The sequence below is a fragment of the Cherax quadricarinatus genome, chromosome 94 (genome assembly GCF_038502225.1).
Source record: "Cherax quadricarinatus isolate ZL_2023a chromosome 94, ASM3850222v1, whole genome shotgun sequence".
Taxonomy (NCBI): domain Eukaryota; kingdom Metazoa; phylum Arthropoda; class Malacostraca; order Decapoda; family Parastacidae; genus Cherax; species Cherax quadricarinatus.
Genome location: NC_091385.1, coordinates 7,503,332 through 7,527,720, shown reverse-complemented (window position 1 = coordinate 7,527,720; position 24,389 = coordinate 7,503,332). Strand labels below are relative to the sequence as shown.

General features: G+C 40.2%; 1 protein-coding gene across 4 annotated transcripts in view; it reads right to left on the bottom strand.

Moving 5' to 3' along the window:
- Positions 1-24,389, bottom strand: part of Mulk (acylglycerol kinase-like protein Mulk) — a 1,060,681-nt gene that overhangs the window by 5,641 nt on the left and 1,030,651 nt on the right. For all 4 annotated transcript variants that reach the window (XM_070104743.1, XM_053794306.2, XM_053794308.2 and 1 more), the window contains 3 exons: positions 20,147-20,323; positions 18,479-18,631; positions 7,684-7,817 (listed from right to left, as the gene is read on the bottom strand). In XM_070104743.1, the coding sequence (XP_069960844.1) occupies positions 7,684-7,817; positions 18,479-18,631; positions 20,147-20,323 (464 nt within the window). The remainder of the gene's footprint in view (positions 1-7,683; positions 7,818-18,478; positions 18,632-20,146; positions 20,324-24,389) is intronic.

Sequence of the window (24,389 nt, the reverse complement as noted above, 5' to 3'; positions counted from 1 at the left end):
TCATGTGGTAAAATTTTTTTTTTTCATACTTTGGGGTGTCTTGCACGGATTAATTTGATTTCCATTATTTCTTATGGGGAAAATTCATTCGCATAACGATAATTTCGCATAACAATGAGCTCTCAGGAACGGATTAATATCGTTATGCGGGGGTCCACTGTATTTTAGAGCTAGTCGAGGCAAAATTTTTGCGTTAAAATATATCACTAGGCGGATATAACGTTATGCGATGCCATCGTTAGGCGAGGGTCCACTGTATTACTAAATGTAAAAGGAGAAACTTTCATTTTTCCTTTTGGGCCACCCCGCCTCGGTGGGATACGGCCGGTGTGTTGAAAGAAAGAACATGTATGTGTAGTGTGACCTAAGTGTAAGTAGAAGTAGCAAGACGTATCTGAAATCTTGCATGCTTATGAGACAGAAAAAAAGACACCAGCAATCCTACCATCATGTAAAACAATTACAGGCTTCTGTTTTATGCTCACTAGGCACAACGGTAGTACCTCCTTGGGTGGCTGCTGTCTACCATCCTACTACCACAAGATGGTAGTACCTCCCTGGGTGGATGCTGTCTACCAACCTACTACTGCAGGATGGTAGTACCTCCCTGGGCAGTTGCTGTCTACCAACCTACTATCACAGGATGGTAGTACCTCTCTGGGTGGTTGCTGTCTACCAACCTACTACCCCAGGATGGCAGTACTTCCCTGTGCAGTTGCTGTCTACCAACCTACTACCACAGGATGGTAGTACCTCCCTGGGTGGTTACTGTCTACCAATCTACCACCACAGGATGGTAGTACCTCCTTGGGTGGTTGCTGTCTACCAACCTACTACCACAGGATGGTAGTACCTCCCTGGGTGGTTGCTGTCTACCAACCTACTACCACAGGATGGTAATACCAAGCTACTATTTAGGGTTATTATACCTGCCTAAGCTCTTGGGAGTTAGCATGGGCTGTTACCAAGCACCATGGCTTGTTGTAGTGTTTTAGTATCTCAGGTTCAAGTGTTGAAGGAGATTCTACTTCTTCAGGAGGAAAACAGGAGGCTGAAGCTTTGCATAGATGAGTTTGGGAGTGTGTGTGAGGAGGATATAGCCGGTAAGGAGGAAATGGTCACCAGCAGTGATAGTGGCAGCCGCTTTAAGTGGCAAGTGGTTCACAGTTCAGGAAGAAGGAAGATGAGGAGAGTTAATAGAGAAGATGTGAAGGTAGGAAATCGATTCTCTGTTCTCCAAGACGAGTGTACTTCAGTGGTTAGTGAGGTTGAAGGTACCACTGATTCCCCTGCTAATCAAGGTAAGAATATTTTAATAATAGGCGATTCTCAGGTAAGATATATGGACCATGCATTTTGTAACAGAGTCAGAAAAGTCAGACAGAGAGTGTCTTCCAGGAGCTGGTGTTGGTGACATAGTCAGCAGGTTGGATAATATTATGGCAGGTAATGGGAACAAGCCCATTATCTGTCTTAGTGCTGGGGGCAATGACATTGGGAAGGGTAGGAGAGAGGAGCTGCTAGATAAGTACAGGTCAGCCTTAGAAGTAGTTTGGTCTAAGGGAGGGATCCCAGTCATATGTAGCATCTTGCCTAGAAAAGGAGTGGGCAATGAATGGTTGTCTAGGGCAATTGGTATAAATTGCTGGCTACACAGGTACTGCAAGGAACTTGCAATCCCATTCATTGATAACTGGGACCTATTCTTTGGCAAACGTGATATGTATGCAAGGGATGGGGTTCATCTCTCTGGGGATGGAGTGGTTGCATTAGCCAATTCGATTGAGAGGGTAATTGATGACTTGTCTAGGAATTTAAACTGATAGTTTGTAGAGGTATGGGTGTTTGTGGGAAACAATCAGGCTGCAGTATTAGGGTTAAAAACAGCAGTTATTACTGGGATACCTCAGGGATATGTTTAAAAGACAATATTCAAAATAAAAGTTGCTAGTAATTGCAAATTAATTGATCAACAAACAAAGAGAGATAGTAGAGGGCAACGAGTGACTAGCTCCCTTAAAGCATACTATACAAATAGTAGGAGTCTAAGAAATAAGATAGATGAGCTATTTTTACTTGCAAGTGTAGGTAATATAGATCTTATTGGTATAACAGAGACCTGGTTCAACCTGAAAGATAGAGAAATGCCTTCTGAATGCAACATACAGGGTTATAAACTATTCTACACTGATAGGGTCAACAGGAAGGGTGGTGGAGTGGCGATGTATGTCAGAGAAAATTTAAATTGTTGTCTTGACATGATATAAGATTAGAAACATCGAACACAGAATCTGTTTGGCTACAGTTTCTCGATGGACGTGACAAATTAATTTTGGGTGTGATTTATAGGTCTCCAAACCTTGATAGGGAGTGCAGTAAACTGTTATGGGATGAAATTCATAAGGCATCTAGACATGAAAATGTTGTGATAATGGGAGATTTTAACTTTAGACAAATTGATTGGAACAATTTGACAGGAAATCTTGAGTCTAGTGACTTTCTTGATACTGTTCAGGATTGCTTTTTAGAACAGGTTGTGAAAGAACCAACTAGAGGAAACAATCTGCTTGACTTGGTTCTTGCCAACAAAGATTCACTAATTAATAATCTTGAGGTTAATGATGAGCTTGGGGAAAGTGATCACAAATCACTTAGTTTCAATATATCATGGAATTACCCAGATAATTGCAATTAAATCTCTGTCCCAGATTTTCACTTGGCCGACTTCATGGGACTGAAAAATTACCTGGGTGGGCTAAATTGGGATGTCCTGACTATGGGTCAGGTAGGTGATCTTGGTTACCAATATGACGTTTTTCAGAACATAGTTTTAGCTGCCCAGACAACTTTTGTTCCGAGTAGGGAAATTAGATCGAACAAAAAGATCCCAAATGGATGAACAATAGATTAAAACATCTCATTGGTCAAAAGAGAGGCATATATAGGTGTATCAAAAGAGGGGATGAGCAGTTAAGAAATCAATATATTCAGTTAAAGAAAGAAATAAAGAAAGGAATAAGAAAAGCAAAAAGGGATTATGAGGCTAAGGTCGCAAGGGATTCAAAGACTAACCCAAAAGGGTTCTCTCAGGTATACAGAAGTAAGATTAGGGACAAGATAGGCCCACTTAAGAGTAACTCTGGGCAGATCACTGACAGTGATAAGGGTATGTGTGAAATTCTCAATACCTACTTCCTCTCAGTTTTCACCCAGGAAAATACTAGCGATATTCCTGAAATAATAGATTACATGTATGTAGAACAGGATGATAATCAACTATGCACGATTGCGGTAACTAGTGACATGGTCCTCAGACAAAGAGAGAAACTAAAACTTAACAAATCCCCAGTCCTAATGAACTGTTTGCAAGGGTGTTAAAGGAATGTAAAGAGGAACTTAGCATACCTTTGACTAATCTTTTTAACATATCACTACAAATTGGCATAGTGCCTGATAAGTGGAAAATAGCAAATGTAATACCTATTTACAAGGCAGGTGACAGGTCCTTGGCTTCGAACTATAGACCAATACGCCTTACCTCCATAGTGGGAAAATTTATGGAATCAATAATTGCCGAAGCAATTCGTAGCCATCTTCATAGGTACAGATTGATTAATGAATCTCAACACGGTTTTACAAAGGGGCGTTCCTGTCTTATGAATTTACTAACTTTTTTCACTAAGGTGTTTGAGGAGGTAGATCATGGCAATGAATATGGTATTGTGTATATGGACTTCAGTAAGGCTTTCGATAGAGTTCCACACCAGAGGCTATTGAGGAAACTTAAGGCACACGGAACAGGAGAAATTTTTTCCTGGGTAGAGGCATGGCTGACAAATAGGCAGCAGAGAGTTTGCATAAATGGGGGCACGTCGCAAGCGGTGTTCCTCAGGGGTCAGTGTTGGGCCCGTTGTCATTCACAATTTACATAAACGACATAGATGAGGGAATAAATAGCGACATAAGCAAATTTGCTGATGACACCAAAATAGGCCGTCCAATTCATTCTAATGAGGACACCAGAGCACTCCAGGATGATTTGAATAGACTGATGCAATGGTCGGAGAAGAGGCAGATGCAGTTTAATATTGACAAATGTAAAGTTCTAAATGTTGGACAGGTAAATAACCATGCCACATATAAACTAAATAATGTAGACCTTAATACTACTGCTTGCGTAAAGGATTTAGGAGTTCTGGTTAGCAGTAATCTAAAACCAAGACAACAGTGCATTAGTGTTCGCAATAAAGCTAACAGAATTCTTGGCTTAATATCTAGAAGTATAAATAATAGCAGATGAACAAGGAGGCTTTAGGAAAGGTAGGGGGTGTGTGGACCAGGTGTTTACAGTGAAACATATAAGTGAACAGTATTTAGATAAGGCTAAAGAGGTCTTTGTGGCATTTTAGGGTGGATAGGGGAGCAATGTGGTAGATGTTGCAGGTGTATGGTATAGGAGGTAGGTTACTGAAAGCAGTGAAGAGTTTTTACGAGGATAGTGAGGCTCAAGTTAGAGTATGTAGGAAAGAGGGAAATTATTTCCCAGTAAAAGTAGGCCTTAGACAAGCATGTGTGATGTCACCGTGGTTGTTTAATATATTTATAGATGGGGTTGTAAGAGAAGTAAATGCGAGGGTCTTGGCAAGAGGCGTGGAGTTAAAAGATGAAGAATCACACATAAAGTGGGAGTTGTCACAGTTGCTCTTTGCTGATGACACTGTGCTCTTGGGAGATTCTGAAGAGAAGTTGCAGAGATTGGTGGATGAATTTGGTAGGGTATGCAAAAGAAGAAAATTAAAAGTGAATACAGGAAAGAGTAGTTATGAGGATAACAAAAAGACTAGGTGATGAAAGATTGGATATCAGATTGGAGGGAGAGAGTATGGAGGAGGTGAATGTATTCAGATATTTGGGAGTGGACGTGTCAGCAGATGGGTCTATGAAAGATGAGGTGAATCATAGAACTGATGAGGGGAAAAGGGTGAGTGGTGCACTTAGGAGTCTGTGGAGACAAAGAACTTTGTCCTTGGAGGCAAAGAGGGGAATGTATGAGAGTATAGTTTTACCAACGCTCTTATATGGGTGTGAAGCATGGGTGATGAATGTTGCAGCGAGGGGAAGGCTGGAGGCAGTGGAGATGTCATGTCTGAGGGCAATGTGTGGTGTGAATATAATGCAGAGAATTCATAGTTTAGAAGTTAGGAGGAGGTGCGGGATTACCAAAACTGTTGTCCAGAGGGCTGAGGAAGGGTTGTTGAGGTGGTTCGGACATGTAGAGAGAATGGAGCGAAACAGAATGACTTCAAGAGTGTATCAGTCTGTAGTGGAAGGAAGGCGGGGTAGGGGTCGGCCTAGGAAAGGTTGGAGGGAGGGGGTAAAGGAGGTTTTGTGTGCGAGGGGCTTGGACTTCCAGCAGGCATGCATGAGCGTGTTTGATAGGAGTGAATGGAGACAAATAGTTTTTAATACTTGACGTGCTGTTGGAGTGTGAGCAAAGTAACATTTATGAAGGGGTTCAGGGAAACCGGCAGGCCGGACTTGAGTCCTGGAGATGGGAAGTACAGTGCCTGCACTCTGAAGGAGGGGTGTTAATGTTGCAGTTTAAAAACTGTAGTGTAAAGCACCCTTCTGGCAAGACAGTGATGGAGTGAATGATGGTGAAAGTTTTTCTTTTTCGGGCCACCCTGCCTTGGTGAGAATCGGCCAATGTGATAATAAATAATAAAAATAAATAATAGAAGTCCTCAGGTTTTTCTTCAACTCTATACATCCTTGGTTAGGCCTCATTTAGACTATGCTGCTCAGTTCTGGTCACCGTATTACAGAATGGATATAAATGCTCTGGAAAACATGCAGAGGAGGATGACAAAGATGATCCCATGTATCAGAAATCTTCCCTATGAGGATAGACTGAGGCCCTGAATCTGCACTCTCTCGAAAGGCGTAGAATTAGGGGGGATATGATCAAGGTGTATAAATGGAAAACAGGAATAAATAAAGGGGATGTAAATAGCATGCTGAAAATTTTCAGCCAAGACAGGACTCGCAACAATGGTTTCAGGTTGGAAAAATTCAGATTCAGGAAGGATATAGGAAAGTACTGGTTTGGTAATAGAGTTGTGGATGAGTGGAACAAACTCCTGAGTATAGTTATTCAGGCTAAAAGGTTGTGTAGTTTTAAAAATAGGTTAGATAAATACATGAGTGGGTTTGTGTGGGTGTGAGCTGGACCTGACTAGCTTGTGCTGCTGGATCTGGCATCGTGCTCCTTCCTTGAGTGGAGGTGACCAGACTGGGTGGGTCATTGGGCTAATCCGGGGGATATGTGGGTCATTGGGTTAATCCGGGGAGGGACATGGACCTGCTTCGCATGGGTTAGTAGGCCTGTTGCAGTGTTCCTTCTTTCTTATGTTCTTATGTTAAAGGATTTTGATTTTGCATGGGTAAGTTATTCACAGGTTAGCAAAACCAAAGTTCTTCGTATCTTCAGAACTGTACCATCCTCACTCATCCTTCAGAGTGCAGGTACTGTACTTCCCACCTCCAGGACTGTAACATCCTCACTCATCCTTCAGAGTGCAGGTACTGTACTTCCCACCTCCAGAACTGTAACATCCTCACTCATCCTTCAGAGTGCAGGTACTGTACTTCCCACCTCCAGAACTGTAACATCCTCACCCATCCTTCAGAGTGCAGGTGCTGTACTTCCCACCTCCAGAACTGTAACATCCTCACCCATCCTTCAGAGTGCAGGTACTGTACTTCCCACCTCCAGAACTGTAACATCCTCACCCATCCTTCAGAGTGCAGGCACTGTACTTCCCACCTCCAGGACTGTAACATCCTCACCCATCCTTCAGAGTGCTGGTCTAGTGGCTAACGCGACGGGCTGGAGTTTTGAGACTCTATGACCGCGGGTTCAATCCCGGCCGGGGGTATGGTTTGTTTGCAATCGTGTCATTACGATTTCTTGAGTCAGTGCAGGCACTGTACTTCCCACCTCCAGGACTGTAACATCCTCACCCATCCTTCAGAGTGCAGGTACTGTACTTCCCACCTCCAGAACTGTAACATCCTCACCCATCCTTCTGAGTGCAGGTACTGTACTTCCCACCTCCAGAACTGTAACATCCTCACCCATCCTTCAGAGTGCAGGTACTGTACTTCCCACCTCCAGAACTGTAACATCCTCACCCATCCTTCAGAGTGCAGGTACTGTACTTCCCACCTCCAGGACTGTAACATCCCCCACCCATCCTTCAGAGTGCAGGTACTGTACTTCCCACCTCCAGAACTGTACCATCCCCCACCCATCCTTCAGAGTGCAGGTACTGTACTTCCCACCTCCAGGACTGTAACATCCCCCACCCATCCTTCAGAGTGCAGGTACTGTACTTCCCACCTCCAGAACTGTAACATCCTCACCCCTCAGGGAAGGTTCCTTGATGTTGGTGAGGGGCTCTTGATTTTGGGAATTGGATCTGTGCTCCAGTTCCCCGAATTAAGCCTGAATGCCTTCCACATCCCCCCCCCCCCAGGCGCTGTATAATCCTCCGGGTTTAGCGCTTCCCCCTTGATTATAATAATAATAATGTAACATCCTCATCCATCCTTCAGAGTGCAGGCACTGCACTTCCCACCATCACAACTACCATACTTATAAAAGTAATGAGTATAACTTACCTTTTCAGTTTTTTTCTCACTTGGTCTCAATATTATTTCCCCAATATTAATTTCAGATGCATAACTCTTTACTTTATCCCATTCTCTGCTCCAACCTTCTTTGATAAATTCTAAGGTTCCAATATTGGCTGGACCTGTGGAAAGGTATTCCAATTAAAGAAAAATCAGCATTATCACAATAATAATGTTAAATTACTAAGCGACAGTAAAACAAAATTCCAAAGAAAAAATAACAAAACACGAAAGCATATTTGTTTACGAAGTAACATTTGTAAAGGGACTCAGGGAAGCTGGTTAGCGAGACTTGACTCCTGGAGGTGGAAAGTACAGTGCCTGCTCTCTGAAGGACAGAAATATGTTGCAGTTTTTGAGCTGTAGTATCGGCATGCCTCTGGCAAGACAGTGATGGAGCGAGTGATGATAGAAGTGTTTCTTCTTTTTCAGGTCACCCTGTCTCAGTGGAAAATGGCTGTTATGTTAACCCTTAAACTGTCCAAACATATATCTACGTTCACGTGCGTAATGCTCCAAAAGTAGAAATACATTTTTTACATATTTTCAAATATAACAAAAAAAAAAATGTAGATCAAAGTTTTTTATACGCTTTCAAATGTAAAAAAAAAAAAAAAGGAAGATCTACGTTTTTTTTTACATACTTACAAATGTTGAAAAAACGTAGATCTACGTTTGGATAGTTTAAGGGTAAAAAAAATAATCTTATTTTCTCTCCGGTTACAGTGACCCAAAATAGGAAATATTCACCATTGTTCAAGAAATAGTTTTCTTTCCAGAAACAGACATCACAAATCAAATGATATTCCAGACTAGAGCATGCTCAGCCAATCTTCTGGATCAAGGTACTGTACTTACAATAGAGTCCAAGTCTGGCTTAACCTGGTTAATTCCTTCATAAATGTTACTTTTTTCAAATGTCTCACACATAGAGGAAAGAAACTCATGACGACATTTTGGTTCAAGTTGGACAGAAACGCTGTCGCAAGGTTCTTCCCTTATATGCGGGTTATTTGTGTATTGTTTCAGTTATGATACTGTGCCTCTGTTGCAACCCCTGAATGGGTTGCAATGATTATTATGTATATATATAATTATTACCTTTTCATTTAATTTTATACTGCTTATATTTGCGATAATAGCTAAATCGTAAATATATTGCTTTATATTATTATTATTTGACTTAGCTAAATTTTGTGAGGTAGGATGTTACATATGTGCTCAGTTCAAGTCTTGATTGTCTAACTACTGTAATTATCGCTTGTGGCTCGTTAGACTGCCGGCTTCTCGTTGTTGCTGGGCAGCAACCCACGGAGGTATCACGTGATCGAAGGGGGGGTGTCCTCACCTCGCCTGAAGTATTCAGTCTGATCTAGACTCTCTTGGTGGTTGGACAGATTGTCTGTCTCATTATTCTTGTTAGTTCTGTACAACTCTGTTCACAGAACATTGTACAGACTTAGTGATTTTCGACGTTGTATTGAGGTTGTGTGTCACATAGACACTCTAAACAACTCAGGTCCTGAACTATAGCTTATGACCTAATTTGTACTGGTTTCTGTGTATTATCCCAGTCGGGGATTTTCTTATGCTGAACTTGGATTCAGTAGTATGGGAGTTTTGTAACTTTTGTGGAGGATCTGCTGATGGTCCCTACTTAGTGTCGTTATATTATCTCCTTGTTCCTGATTCTGTGTCGCAGTTGCTTGTTGTATTGCTATTGGGCTTTAGCATTCTTTTTGTTGTTCAAGCAGACTGTTCTGGTTGCCAGTCGGTCAAGAAGTTAGTTTATTTGAGGACTTTGTCAGTCACTTGTTTAAGTCTAGTCGAGTCGTGAGACATAGTGAACTACTTAGAGCACTTACACACATACACAAACTTACTTGTACATATTTGTAATATCTTATTAAATGTTAATGTACCAGACGGTACTTAAGAATTATAAATGTGATATGTGCTTTCAGCACAATAATATTGTACTCGAGAGAAGTGATATTATTTTGATTACTGTGATTAATTATAGGTAGTAGGTTGGTAGACAGCAACCACCCAGGGAAGTACTACCGTCCTGCCAGATGACTGTGAAACAAAAACCTGTAACTGTTTTGCATGATGGTAGGATTGCTGGTTTCTTTTTCTGTCTCATAAACACGCTAAGATAACAGGGATATCTTGCTACTCCTACTTACACTTTGGTCACACTTCACAGACACGCACATGCATATATATATATACATACATCTAGGTTTTTCTCCTTTTTCTAAATAGCTCTTGTTCTTTTTTATTTCTTCTATTGTCCATGGGGAAGTGGAAAAGAATCTTTCCTCCGTAAGCCATGCGTGTCGTATGAGGCGACTAAAATGCCGGGAGCAATGGGCTAGTAACCCCTTCTCCTGTATACAATTACTAAAAAAGAGAAGAAGAAAAACTTTATAAAACTGGGTTGCTTAAATGTGCGTGGATGTAGTGCGGATGACAAGAAACAGATGATTGCTGATGTTATGAATGAAAAGAAGTTGGATGTCCTGGCCCTAAGCGAAACAAAGCTGAAGGGGGTAGGAGAGTTTCAGTGGGGGGAAATAAATGGGATTAAATCTGGAGTATCTGAGAGAGTTAGAGCAAAGGAAGGGGTAGCAGTAATGTTAAATGATCAGTTATGGAAGGAGAAAAGAGAATATGAATGTGTAAATTCAAGAATTATGTGGATTAAAGTAAAGGTTGGATGCGAGAAGTGGGTCATAATAAGCGTGTATGCACCTGGAGAAGAGAGGAATGCAGAGGAGAGAGAGAGATTTTGGGAGATGTTAAGTGAATGTATAGGAGCCTTTGAACCAAGTGAGAGAGTAATTGTGGTAGGGGACTTGAATGCTAAAGTAGGAGAAACTTTTAGAGAGGGTGTGGTAGGTAAGTTTGGGGTGCCAGGTGTAAATGATAATGGGAGCCCTTTGATTGAACTTTGTATAGAAAGGGGTTTAGTTATAGGTAATACATATTTTAAGAAAAAGAGGATAAATAAGTATACACGATATGATGTAGGGCGAAATGACAGTAGTTTGTTGGATTATGTATTGGTAGATAAAAGACTGTTGAGTAGACTTCAGGATGTACATGTTTATAGAGGGGCCACAGATATATCAGATCACTTTCTAGTTGTAGCTACACTGAGAGTAAAAGGTAGATGGGATACAAGGAGAATAGAAGCATCAGGGAAGAGAGAGGTGAAGGTTTATAAACTAAAAGAGGAGGCAGTTAGGGTAAGATATAAACAGCTATTGGAGGATAGATGGGCTAATGAGAGCATAGGCAATGGGGTCGAAGAGGTATGGGGTAGGTTTAAAAATGTAGTGTTAGAGTGTTCAGCAGAAGTTTGTGGTTACAGGAAAGTGGGTGCAGGAGGGAAGAGGAGCGATTGGTGGAATGATGATGTAAAGAGAGTAGTAAGGGAGAAAAAGTTAGCATATGAGAAGTTTTTACAAAGTAGAAGTGATGCAAGGAGGGAAGAGTATATGGAGAAAAAGAGAGAAGTTAAGAGAGTGGTGAAGCAATGTAAAAAGAGAGCAAATGAGAGAGTGGGTGAGATGTTATCAACAAATTTTGTTGAAAATAAGAAAAAGTTTTGGAGTGAGATTAACAAGTTAAGAAAGCCTAGAGAACAAATGGATTTGTCAGTTAAAAATAGGAGAGGAGAGTTATTAAATGGAGAGTTAGAGGTATTGGGAAGATGGAAGGAATATTTTGAGGAATTGTTAAATGTTGATGAAGATAGGGAAGCTGTGATTTCGTGTATAGGGCAAGGAGGAATAACATCTTGTAGGAGTGAGGAAGAGCCAGTTGTGAGTGTGGGGGAAGTTCGTGAGGCAGTAGGTAAAATGAAAGGGGGTAAGGCAGCCGGGATTGATGGGATAAAGATAGAAATGTTAAAAGCAGGTGGGGATATAGTTTTGGAGTGGTTGGTGCAATTATTTAATAAATGTATGGAAGAGGGTAAGGTACCTAGGGATTGGCAGAGAGCATGCATAGTTCCTTTGTATAAAGGCAAAGGGGATAAAGGAGAGTGCAAAAATTATAGGGGGATAAGTCTGTTGAGTGTACCTGGTAAAGTGTATGGTAGAGTTATAATTGAAAGAATTAAGAGTAAGACGGAGAATAGGATAGCAGATGAACAAGGAGGCTTTAGGAAAGGTAGGGGGTGTGTGGACCAGGTGTTTACAGTGAAACATATAAGTGAACAGTATTTAGATAAGGCTAAAGAGGTCTTTGTGGCATTTATGGATTTGGAAAAGGCGTATGACAGGGTGGATAGGGGGGCAATGTGGCAGATGTTGCAAGTGTATGGTGTAGGAGGTAGGTTACTGAAAGCAGTGAAGAGTTTTTACGAGGATAGTGAGGCTCAAGTTAGAGTATGTAGGAAAGAGGGAAATTTTTTCCCAGTAAAAGTAGGCCTTAGACAAGGATGTGTGATGTCACCGTGGTTGTTTAATATATTTATAGATGGGGTTGTAAGAGAAGTAAATGCGAGGGTCTTGGCAAGAGGCGTGGAGTTAAAAGATAAAGAATCACACACAAAGTGGGAGTTGTCACAGCTGCTCTTTGCTGATGACACTGTGCTCTTGGGAGATTCTGAAGAGAAGTTGCAGAGATTGGTGGATGAATTTGGTAGGGTGTGCAAAAGAAGAAAATTAAAGGTGAATACAGGAAAGAGTAAGGTTATGAGGATAACAAAAAGATTAGGTGATGAAAGATTGAATATCAGATTGGAGGGAGAGAGTATGGAGGAGGTGAACGTATTCAGATATTTGGGAGTGGACGTGTCAGCGGATGGGTCTATGAAAGATGAGGTGAATCATAGAATTGATGAGGGAAAAAGAGTGAGTGGTGCACTTAGGAGTCTGTGGAGACAAAGAACTTTGTCCTTGGAGGCAAAGAGGGGAATGTATGAGAGTATAGTTTTACCAACGCTCTTATATGGGTGTGAAGCGTGGGTGATGAATGTTGCAGCGAGGAGAAGGCTGGAGGCAGTGGAGATGTCATGTCTGAGAGCAATGTGTGGTGTGAATATAATGCAGAGAATTCGTAGTTTGGAAGTTAGGAGGAGGTGCGGGATTACCAAAACTGTTGTCCAGAGGGCTGAGGAAGGGTTGTTGAGGTGGTTCGGACATGTAGAGAGAATGGAGCGAAACAGAATGACTTCAAGAGTGTATCAGTCTGTAGTGGAAGGAAGGCGGGGTAGGGGTCGGCCTAGGAAGGGTTGGAGGGAGGGGGTAAAGGAGGTTTTGTGTGCGAGGGGCTTGGACTTCCAGCAGGCATGCGTGAGCGTGTTTGATAGGAGTGAATGGAGACAAATGGTTTTTAATACTTGACGTGCTGTTGGAGTGTGAGCAAAGTAACATTTATGAAGGGATTCAGGGAAACCGGCAGGCCGGACTTGAGTCCTGGAGATGGGAAGTACAGTGCCTGCACTCTGAAGGAGGGGTGTTAATGTTGCAGTTTAAAAACTGTAGTGTAAAGCACCCTTCTGGCAAGACAGTGATGGAGTGAATGATGGTGAAAGTTTTTCTTTTTCGGGCCACCCTGCCTTGGTGGGAATCGGCCGGTGTGATAATAAAAAAAAAAAAAAAAATAATTTAATTTAATTTAATTTGATTATATACCTCTAGACTTAATAAATTTATTAAATTTTAATTTCTCTAGTTAGTAGCCTACCAGTTGTAATCCTGAAGCACTATTGAATCATACTGAATTCTAATGGATAATTGGACAAGGATACTGACTACTTGTTACGAAAACCCAGTAACAGGCTGGATGCTAGAAGGGCAGTCCTTTCTAGTATTCACTGGAGATCTCTAAGCTTTTAGAATCGCATTTTTTATAACAGCCTCTTATTCTGGTGGCTAAGGCTCCCACTTCACACACGGAGGGCCCGGGTTCGATTCCCGGCGGGTGGAAACATTTTGACATGTTTCCTTACACTTATTGTCCTGTTCACCTAGCAGCAAATAGGTACCTGGGTGTTAGTCGACTGGTGTGGGTCGCATCCTGGGGGACAGGATTGAGGACCCCAATGGAAATAAGTTAGTCAGTCCTCGATGACGCACTGACTTTCTTGGGTTATCCTGGGTGGCTAACCCTCCGGGGTTAAAAATCGAAACGAAATCTTATCTTATCTTCTTTAAAATGCACAAAATATCTTTTGGTTTTAGCAAAATATTTCAGCAAAACAGATGTATTGAAAAGTGCTGAGATTTTTTTTTTTTTAACTCAATGGCAGACCCTCTCCCTCCCACTCCCACCAAGGTAAGTTGAACCAAATGAAGAAAACACATCCACCAGTACTCACTCCATCACTGTCTTTCCAGAAGTCTGCTGGGACTATCTGCATACAAACTCACTACTGCTTTTAGTAACCCATTACCTATTTCATATATGCAAATACAGTGGTACCTTGAATTTAATTCGTTCTGTGACCGAGCTCGTAACTCAATCTGCTCGTATATCAAATAAATTTTCCTCACTGAAATTATAATTGAAATGTCATAAATCCCTTCCAACCCCCTGAAAAAAAACCCCAATTTTTTTAAGGTTTTTAAATAAGAAAAAGTATTTTTTTTTTTTTAACAAACCGGCCGTATCCCACCAAGGCAGGGCGGCCCAAAAGAAAAAACAAAAATTTGTCCTTTTACATTTAGTAATATATACAGGAGAAGGGGTTACTAGCCCCTTGCTCCCGGCATTTCAGTCGCCTCTTACAACACGCATGGCTTATGGAGGAAGAATTCTGTTCCACTTCCCCATGGAGGTAAGAGGAAATAAACAAGAACAAGAACTAGTAAGAAAATAGAAGAAAACCCAGAGGGTTGTGTATATACATGCTTGTACATGTATGTGTAGTGTGACCTAAGTGTAAGTAGAAGTAGCAAGACGTACCTGAAATCTTGTAAGTGTATGAGACAGAAAAAAGACACTAGCAATCCTACCATCATGTAAAACAATTACAGGCTTTCGTTTTACACTCCTTGAAGCATGGTGTAAGATGAGTGTCACTTCAGTGCCAGTGGAGTGCCAATAGTGGAGTGATATTTGATGATCGTGCACTGCCTTGGCTTTATTTTTCGCTATTATACATTAACATGTCTATCTGTCACTCCACTGCCAGTGGAGTGCCAATAGTGGAGTGACATTTGATGATCGTGCACTGCCTCGAATTTATTTTTCATTGTTACAAATAAACACGTCTGTCTGTTTGTTTCTATCTGTTTCTTTCTGTATGTCTAGCTCTGTCTGTGTTTATCTCTGTCTCTGCTTATCTGTCTTTGTCTGTCTGCATTTCTGTCTTCCTCTCTACTTATCTCTGTCTCAGAGAGAGAGCTGCTCATGAACCAACAGGTATTACACATGATGAAGAGTTGGCACCTCTGATTCCTGAACTAGTAAAAATGTGTATTACTTGCCAGTCATGCTTATTATGCCTTATATCTACAAGCATAGTACAGCATAGCACTTTGTCTGGATTTTTTGGGTTATCCTAGATAAGTTACACTATGTATAACTGCATTTGTGTGTACCTGTGAGATAGAGACAGACAGAGACAGAGGAAGATACAGACAGACAGAAGGAGATAGAGACAGCCGAAGCAAATCAGCCAGCCAGCCAGCCGGCATGCCGAATATGTATTACACATGTTCCAGAATTGTTTCTCTTTACTTAGAGGCATACGTTATAGAACATTCTGGCAGGATGACACTACCAGTGGTATCAAAATTGAAATGATGGTATACACAGGATATTATCAAGGTTTTTGATATTTCCTCTCTCCTGCAAGTGGTGGCATATCTGAAGCTCGCTCATAACTCGGATTTTGGCTTGCAACTCAAAGCAAAATATCGATCAAGCGACGGCTCGTAACTCAGAAAACTCGCAAGTTGGGTCACTCACAAGTCAAGGTACCACTGTAATTCGTACATAAGAGGATAAAACTTACAATGATGTTTCGGTCTAACTTGGACCATTATATATACTAGCTCCCTTCCCTTTGTGCTTGTGTGTGACTAGCTAATAGCCCAAGTCAGATTGAAACATCTTCACAAGTTTCATCTTCTCAGGTGCAGATTATTTGTGTACTGTTCCAGTCATTGTACTGTGCTTTTTATTCTTCTTCTTTCTTCTTTCAACGTACCAGCCGTATCCCACTGAGGTGGGGCGGCCCAAAACAAAAAACTGAAGTTTCTCCTTTTAAATTTAGTAATATATACAGGAGAAGGGGTTACTAGCCCCTTGCTCCCGGCATTTTAGTCGCCTCTTACGACACGCATGGCTTACAGAGGAAGAATTCTGTTCCACTTCCCCATGGAGATAAGAGGAAATAAACAAGAACAAGAACTAGAAAGAAAATAGAAGAAAACCCAGAGGGGTGTGTATATATATGCTTGTACATGTATGTGTAGTGTGACCTAAGTGTAAGTAAAAGCTTTTTATTCATGTCTTCTAATACCATGACAAAGAAAGCATTAAACAACCACTGTTAAAATATGGTGCATCTGTAAATCTGGAGAAAATTATAAAAAAGCACTAATGTTAATGCATGCAAAGATAACTTTTTTCAACAAACTGGATGTATCCCACTGAGGCAGGGCGACCTAAGAAGAAAAACACAAGTTTTTCTTGTTTTAACTCTAGTAATGTATACAAGAGAAGGAGTCACAAGCCCCTTGCTCCCAATGTTTTAGTCGCCTCTTACAACACGCACGGCTTACGGAGGAAGAATTCTGTTCCACTTCCTCATGGAGATAAGAGGAAATAAACAAGAACTAGTAAGAAAATAGAGTGGAACCTCAAAAATCAAACTGCTCCCAACACAACCAATTATGTAAGTGTATTTTTGTAAGTGCTTTTATAAGTGTATTTTTGAGGGTCTGAAATGGACTAATCTAATTTACATTATTCCTGATGGGAATAAATTCATTCGGTAAAGGCACTCGAACAGCCTTCTGGACCGAACAAAGTTCGATATTTGAGGTTCCACTGTAGAAGAAAACCCAGATGAGTGGGTATACAGCCTCTCCTCACTTAACGACAGAGTTCCATTCCTAAGACCTCATCAGTAAACGAATTCATCGCTAAGTGAGGAGCATACTATAATGGTAGTAGGCTTGTGTCAAATATCTTTGGTATTGTCTGAATGTCACCTTTGCACCATTTATAACATTTCTGGTATACAGTGGACCCCCGGTTAACGATATTTTTTCACTTCATAAGTATGTTCAGGTGCCAGTACTGACCGAATTTATTCCCATAAGGAATATTGTGAAGTAGATTATTCCTTTCAGACCCCCAAACATACACGTACAAACGCACTTACATAAATACACTTACATAATTGGTCGCATTTGGAGGTAATCGTTATGCGGGGGTCCACTGTATTTTTAAATGTTTATATAGTAGTGTAATGTATATTGTAATAAACAGAATAGAGGAAATCAGCTCAAATATACACTATATAGATATGTATACTGGTCAGACAGCCCTTCATAAGTCCGAGTTGTCTGTAAACGAGTACGTCACTAAGTGAGGAGAGGCTGTACATACGCTTGTACATACATACACGTGTAGTGTGGCCTAAGTGTAAGTAGAAGTAGCAAGATACACCTGTTTTCCCAAGGAAAGATGAATGTATTATACAAAACAAATGCTGCAATTAAAGTACAGAAATTTTAATATAACAGGACATTTGGAACAAAAAAAAGCACAATACCATGACTGGAACAATACACAAATAACCCAACTTGTAAATGGTCCAAGTCAGACTGAAATACTGTCATAAGCTTCTCTCTCCAAGTGCGGGTTATTTGTCTAATGGAACATTCACCAGTCACTCAAAAAAAAAAAAAAAAAAAAAAAAAAAAAAATCCTAATTTTGAAAATCGACAATTAAAACAAAACTGAATATTTCTATTTCTACTTGAGGATCCTCTTCAGCAGCACCTGAAGTCTGAAGGAGGTATGAGGATATTGCAGTTCAGAGGGTCATCTGAACTGTGAGGTCAGCAAGCATGGTAAACATTTAATGGATGACACTGAATGTATTTACCCTCTTTAGAGTCACACAACCTTGGTAAAAGATGAAGATTAAGACAGATGTGCAACAGTTGGGTATCTTTATTGATGAAACCTTTTGCTTACACAGGTTTCTTCAGTCAAATACAGAGGCAGCAGGTGTAGTAGTGAAATAAAGACAATGTACAATATTGTTTCAGACCATAGAGCTGAACTTTCCTCCAGGCCGAGGGACTGTCCACCTCAAATACAGTGGACCCCCGCATAACGATTACCTCCGAATGTGACCAATTATGTAAGTGTATTTATGTAAGTGCGTTTGTACGTGTATGTTTGGGGGTCTGAAATGGACTAATCTACTTCACAATATTTCTTATGGGAACAAATTCGGTCGGTACTGGCACCTGAACATACTTCTGGAGTGAAAAAATATCGTTAACCGGGGGTCCACTGTACTTTTCTCCAAGGTTGATGGACTGATTACATCATCTTTATTTCACTACTACACTGCTGCCTCTGTATCTGACTGAAGAAGTCTACTGTGTAGGCGAAACTTTTCAACAATGAAGATACCCAACTGTTGCAGCCATGTCTAAATTTTCAACTCGTTTGTATTTTATGCCATTTTCAAAGCTGGTGAATGATGACCGATGTGTTAAAAAAATGAAAATTAAGGTTCATCTTAAAAAAAAAAAACTCAGAATGGGTTTAAAAATAAACAGCAAATTGTTACCTGTTTTTAGTGAGAGTGCATAACTGGGAACATCCAATGACTGTGGTGTATTTCTTGTTGACACTGTAACATCGCAGATATTATTGAAGGTCGTCTTGTGCATTACTCCACATTCTTCATTAATTATACTGCTGTAGTCAATTTTTTCTTCATCTGTATGAAACATGGCAAGTGTTGTACTGAAGCAGAAAGCTAAATTTTTTGAAGGGGAACGGGAGGGAATCGATTTTAGGGAAGAGCTCTTGATTCAGGGAATTAGAGCTACCCTCCCCTTCCTTAGAGTAAACCTGAATACCTCCCATTCCTCATGGGTTGTATGGCCCTACAAAATATAATAATGACAGGAAAATTTCTACAAGAAGTGATTTTTGTAAGATGAACCAAATGTGCATTGGCAATTATATATTTTATAAAGTTTACCAGTGGTGTATAGTGGTTATTGTCACAGGGTGTGTGTGGTGTATAGTGGTTATTGTCACAGGGCGTGTGTGGTGTATAGTGGTTATTGTCACAGGGTGTGTGTGGTGTATAGTGGTTATTGTCACAGGGTGTGTGTGGTGTATAGTGGTTATTGTCACAGGGTGTGTGTGGTGTATAGTGGTTATTGTCACAGGGCGTGTGTGGTGTATAGTGGTTATTGTCACAGGGTGTGTGTGGTGTATAGTGGTTATTGTCACAGGGTGTGTGTGGTGTATAGTGGTTATTGTCACAGGGTGTGTGTGGTGTATAGTGGTTATTGTCACAGGGTGTGTGTGGTGTATAGTGGTTATTGTCACAGGGTGTGTGTGGTGTATAGTGGTTATTGTCACAGGGCGTGTGTGGTGTATAGTGGTTATTGTCACAGGGTGTGTGTGGTGTATAGTGGTTATTGTCACAGGGCGTGTGGTGTATAGTGGTTATTGTCACAGGGCGTGTGTGGTGTATAGTGGTTATTGTCACAGGGTGTGTGTGGTGTATAGTGGTTATTGTCACAGGGCGTGTGGTGTATAGTGGTTATTGTCACAGGGCGTGTGTGGTGTATAGTGGTTATTGTCACAGGGTGTGTGTGGTGTATAGTGGTTATTGTCACAGGGCGTGTGTGGTGTATAGTGGTTATTGTCACAGGGCGTGTGCAGTGTTACCGTGCTGGACTTATTACTCTGGCATAAGTATTACTCAAAAATAAACATACAAACTGCCACAATATGTTATAACAGGGGGACACAGAAAAATTAGTTTCCCATTATGATCCACGATTATATTATTGAGTGAGCTTAATATTTTTTTTTTTAACAAACCGGCTGTATCCCACTGAGGCCAGGTGACCTAAAAAAGAAAAACACTATAAGCTTTCCCCTTTAAATTTAGTAATGTATATAGGATTAGGGGTTACTAGCCCCTTGCTCCAGAGCTTAATATGTATGATGAATTTACCATCACTGGTGGGTGTGCTGCCAGTGGCAGACCTCCATTTTTGGGGCCCTGAAGCTAGAAGTGTTATGGGGGGGCCCCTTTGCAACCCTTTCTCATACAGTAGACCCAAAATTTTTTAACATGGACTACAGTCACTTATGGGGCCCCTCCAGGATTAGGGGCCTTGAAGCTTAAGCTCCGTTAGTTTCAAAGTAGATCCACCCCTGCGTGCAGCGCTTACCTAGCACACCCAGAATGTACACCTCTTATGTTTACCTGATTTCCTTCCTACCACTGGTTTGGCTTTGGGGATATATGCCATCCACCATCTTCGAGGAGTTTCAGCAGCACTGTTCCTCTGGGTGTTCTCTTGGTCGATATTTACACGACATCGAGAGCAACCCGAGCAAGGAACAGAATATTCCACCTCTGCTGCACAGTCCCATGTAATATCTGGAAGCCAGAAATATTTCAAATCGTAGTGGAAACCATGGTATTCTTAAATTTTCTGACTTAAACAAAGAACATGCAAGACAATTACAATAAAATAAAGTAAAAAAGTACTTTTAGGATAAATTCAACGTTATTGAAGAAGGATAGGGATGTTGAGATTAGATGAATTAAACATGTGCAACACCTGCGTATTATCTTCATTTTGAAGACATTTTGTCAACTGGTGGCATTTTCAATTCAATACAGAGATACACAGAAGATGAAGAAACCATCATCTACTCTCGTCCATATACAGGAGGACCCCACTTATACAGCAGGGCTACTGCTGTAAAGTGAAACTTTTTTCTTTTTCACTTTCAAATGTATATGTAAGTCCGACATCATGTTTACACTATTGTATATTAAGTGAGAAATAGAGCAAGGCCTAAAAAATGCATATACAGTACACTTTTTTTTTTTTTTCAACAAGTCGGCCGTCTCCCACCGTAAAAAGTATTTATTGTAGGAAGTCTGGATAAATGAAGAATGGGTATAACTGAAAACTGCTCTATTAGCAAGGTCCTCCTGTACCGAATAATCTACTGAACTGATAAAGCCAATGGGCGGTGACACATTGAAAATAAAGATACCTAGGTGTTGTGCATGTGTGTAATTCAGACGCTAGTCAGTATTGTATATCAATGATATAATAATGCTGAGAGTTAGATGGGAATTTAAAACAGTTGACAGTGCACTAACCGGAAGAGATAATCATCAGCAAAAATAAAATAAAAATGCATTTTTATATTATACAAAGATATTCTTCTTTCAACATACCGGCCGTATCCCACAGAGCCGGGGCGGCCCAAAAGAAAATACAAAAGTTTCTCCTGTTAAATTTAATAATATGTACAGGAGAAGGGGTTACTAGCCCCTTGCTCCCGGCATTTTAGTCGCCTGTTACGACACGCATGGCTTATGGAGGAAGAATTATGTTCCACTTCCCCATGGAGAAAATACAAAATACAGTGGACCCCCGCATAACGATTACCTCCGAATGCGACCAATTATGTAAGTGTATTTATGTAAGTGCGTTTGTACGTGTATGTTTGGGGGTCTGAAATGGACTAATCTACTTCACAATATTCCTAATGGGAATAAATTCGGTCAGTACTGGCACCTGAACATACTTATGGAGTGAAAAAATATCGTTAACCGGGGGTCCACTGTATGTACATAATTTTTAAATTGAAATCCTACTCATAACAGTAGACTAATGCTATGTCCCAAATTTGCTAGTAAGTATGCCAAATTTAAATCCAGAATCATGATTACCCTAACACAATGATTTCTGGGGGTATATATATAAAAAAAAAGTTAGGAATCTATTTTCATGTAATCTGATTAATGATGGAAAACTGTGACAATTAAAGATCAGAGTCTTTATCTCATCACAATACAATGTTTGTATAGAGATGGGCAACATTTAGGTGTCTGTTAAAAGCCCCTTAGTATACAGAGGATTTTGGGCAAACTTTAGCCTATGTTAAGACTAATATAGCAATAATTAACTGAGCAGCATGTGCATATGTTAAGACTATAACAGAGTGTTGCTCTGTTATAGTCTTAAAAATGCTCAGGTTATAGTTCTGTTATAGTCTTAAAAATGCTCAGGTCATAGTTCTGTTATAGTTAAAAATGCTTAGGTATTTTAGGTATTACTAACTGCAATTGAACATATGCAAATAAATCAATTGTTAAAACTGCTCGATTCTTAACACTGCCTTAAAAATACACTGATTACAACTCCTGAAGTGCTGACTCAATTCTGACCTCAGACTCAAGTTAATAACATTTGTTTATTTTAGCAACAGATGAAAAGTTTTTTCATTTTCCAAAGAAATAAACATTTTATTTTAAAAATAAATGTAATTATTAAAAAATAATTTGTATTTGATACATTTTGAAAAGTGTCTAGTTATACACAGCATTTTGGGCAGAGTAAAACTCAAGACCTAAAAAACAATTTGACATTATACAGACAAAGTTGAATGGAGTGAATGGAGACGAATGGTATTTGGGACCTGACGAGCTGTTGGAGTGTGAGCAGGGTAATATTTAGTGAAGGGATTCAGGGAAACCGGTTATTTTCTTATAGTCGGACTTGAGTCCTGGAAATGGGAAGTACAATGCCCGCACTTTAAAGGAGGGGTTTGGGATATTGGCAGTTTGGAGGGATATGTTGTGTATCTTTATATGTGTATGCTTCTAAACTGTTGTGTTCTGAGCACCTCTGCAAAAAGTGATTATGTGTGAGTGAGGTGAAAGAGCTGAATGATGATGAAAGTATTTTCTTTTTGGGGATTTTCTTTCTTTTTGGTGATTTTCTTTCTTTTTGGGTCACCCTGCCTTGGTGGGAGATGGCCGACTTGTTAAAAAACAGACAAAGTTAAATTATTTCAAGATTAACTTTAAAATAATCAGGGCATATGAAGGTATTGCTAAATGCAATGATAATTATAAGTAATTAAGTAGCTTGGTAGACAGCAACCACCCACGGAGGTACTACCATCCTGCCAAGTGAGTGTAAAATGAAAGCCTGTAATTATTTTACATGATGGTAGGATTGCTGGTGTCTTTTTCCTGTCTCATAAACATGCAAGATTTCAGGTACGTCTTGCTACTTATACTTACACTTAGGTCACACTACACATACATGTACAAGCATATATGTATATACACACACACACACACACAGCCCTCTGGGTTTTCTTCTATTTTCTTACTAGTTCTTGTTCTTGTTTATTTCGTCTTATCTACATGGGGAAGTGGAACAGAATTCTTCCTCTGTAAGCCATGCGTATCATAAGAGGCAACTAAAATGCCAGGAGCATGGAGCTAGTGACCCCTTCTCCTGTATACACTTTGTGAAGGGACTCAGGGAAACCGGTTAGCTGGATTTGAGTCCTGGAGGTGGGAAGTACAATGCCTGCACTTTAAAGGAGAGGTTTGGGATATTGGCTGTTTGAAGTGACATTTAAACTATCACTGTGATTATGAGTGAATGATGGTGAAAGTGAAAGTGTTGAATGATGGCGAGAGTTTCTTTCTTTTTTGGGTCACCCTGCCTTGATGGGAGACGGCCAATGAGTTGAGGAAAAGAAGGATCACACATTGTGAACTTTGCGAAGAAATTTGAATTTTGAACACGATGGCCGTCTCCCACCAAGGCAGGGTGACGCAAAATTGAAACACTTTCACTATCATTCACACTATCACTATCTTGCCAGAGGCACACAGATATGACAGTTTAGATGTTCCTCAAAACAGCAAATATCCCAAACCTTTCCCTCAGAGTACAGGTACTGTGCTTCCCACCTCCAGGACTCAAGTCCAGCTAACTCTATAACCTATGCCTAGCTTTAAGTATTCTGTAAGAATTAGGATAAGTCTGCCTGAAATGCTCAGGCATGTTAATCACATATTGGAACTTCTGCAAATTAATCAAATTTATTTGTAACTGGTTATTTAGAGATCCAAACACAAAAAGGAAGAATTAGACATGCACAACGTCTGGGTGTCTTTACTTCTACACGTTTCACAAAACATCTGCAAGTAAAGATACCTAGATGTTGCAGGCGTCCAATTCTTCATCTCGTTGGTACTGTATAACATTGATAACAAATACAAAAATACTGTATGAAGATATACAAACACAAAATTGTACCTGACAATTTTAGTTATAACAATTCCTGTTAGAAATACAGTAGTAACAAAAAGTGATTAAATATGAATATTGACTGGTATCTGGATAAGGTTGCATTACATGCACTGTACCTGACTATTATCTGATAGATGTAAATTTGCATCAAATGGCGGAGGTTGTTTTTAACAATATGTAATTGTGTTACAGTTGGTAGATAGTGAAGTTTCAGAATTTTCTAATAGGGTTTGTAGTAATTTTGGGCCAGTTTTTGGTATGGGATTCCTACCAAGGTTAAGTTAAACTCATGGCATGTCAACAAGAAATGTTTGCTACTTGTTTTTTTTTGTTTATTAACAAACTGGTTGTTTCCCACTGAGGCAG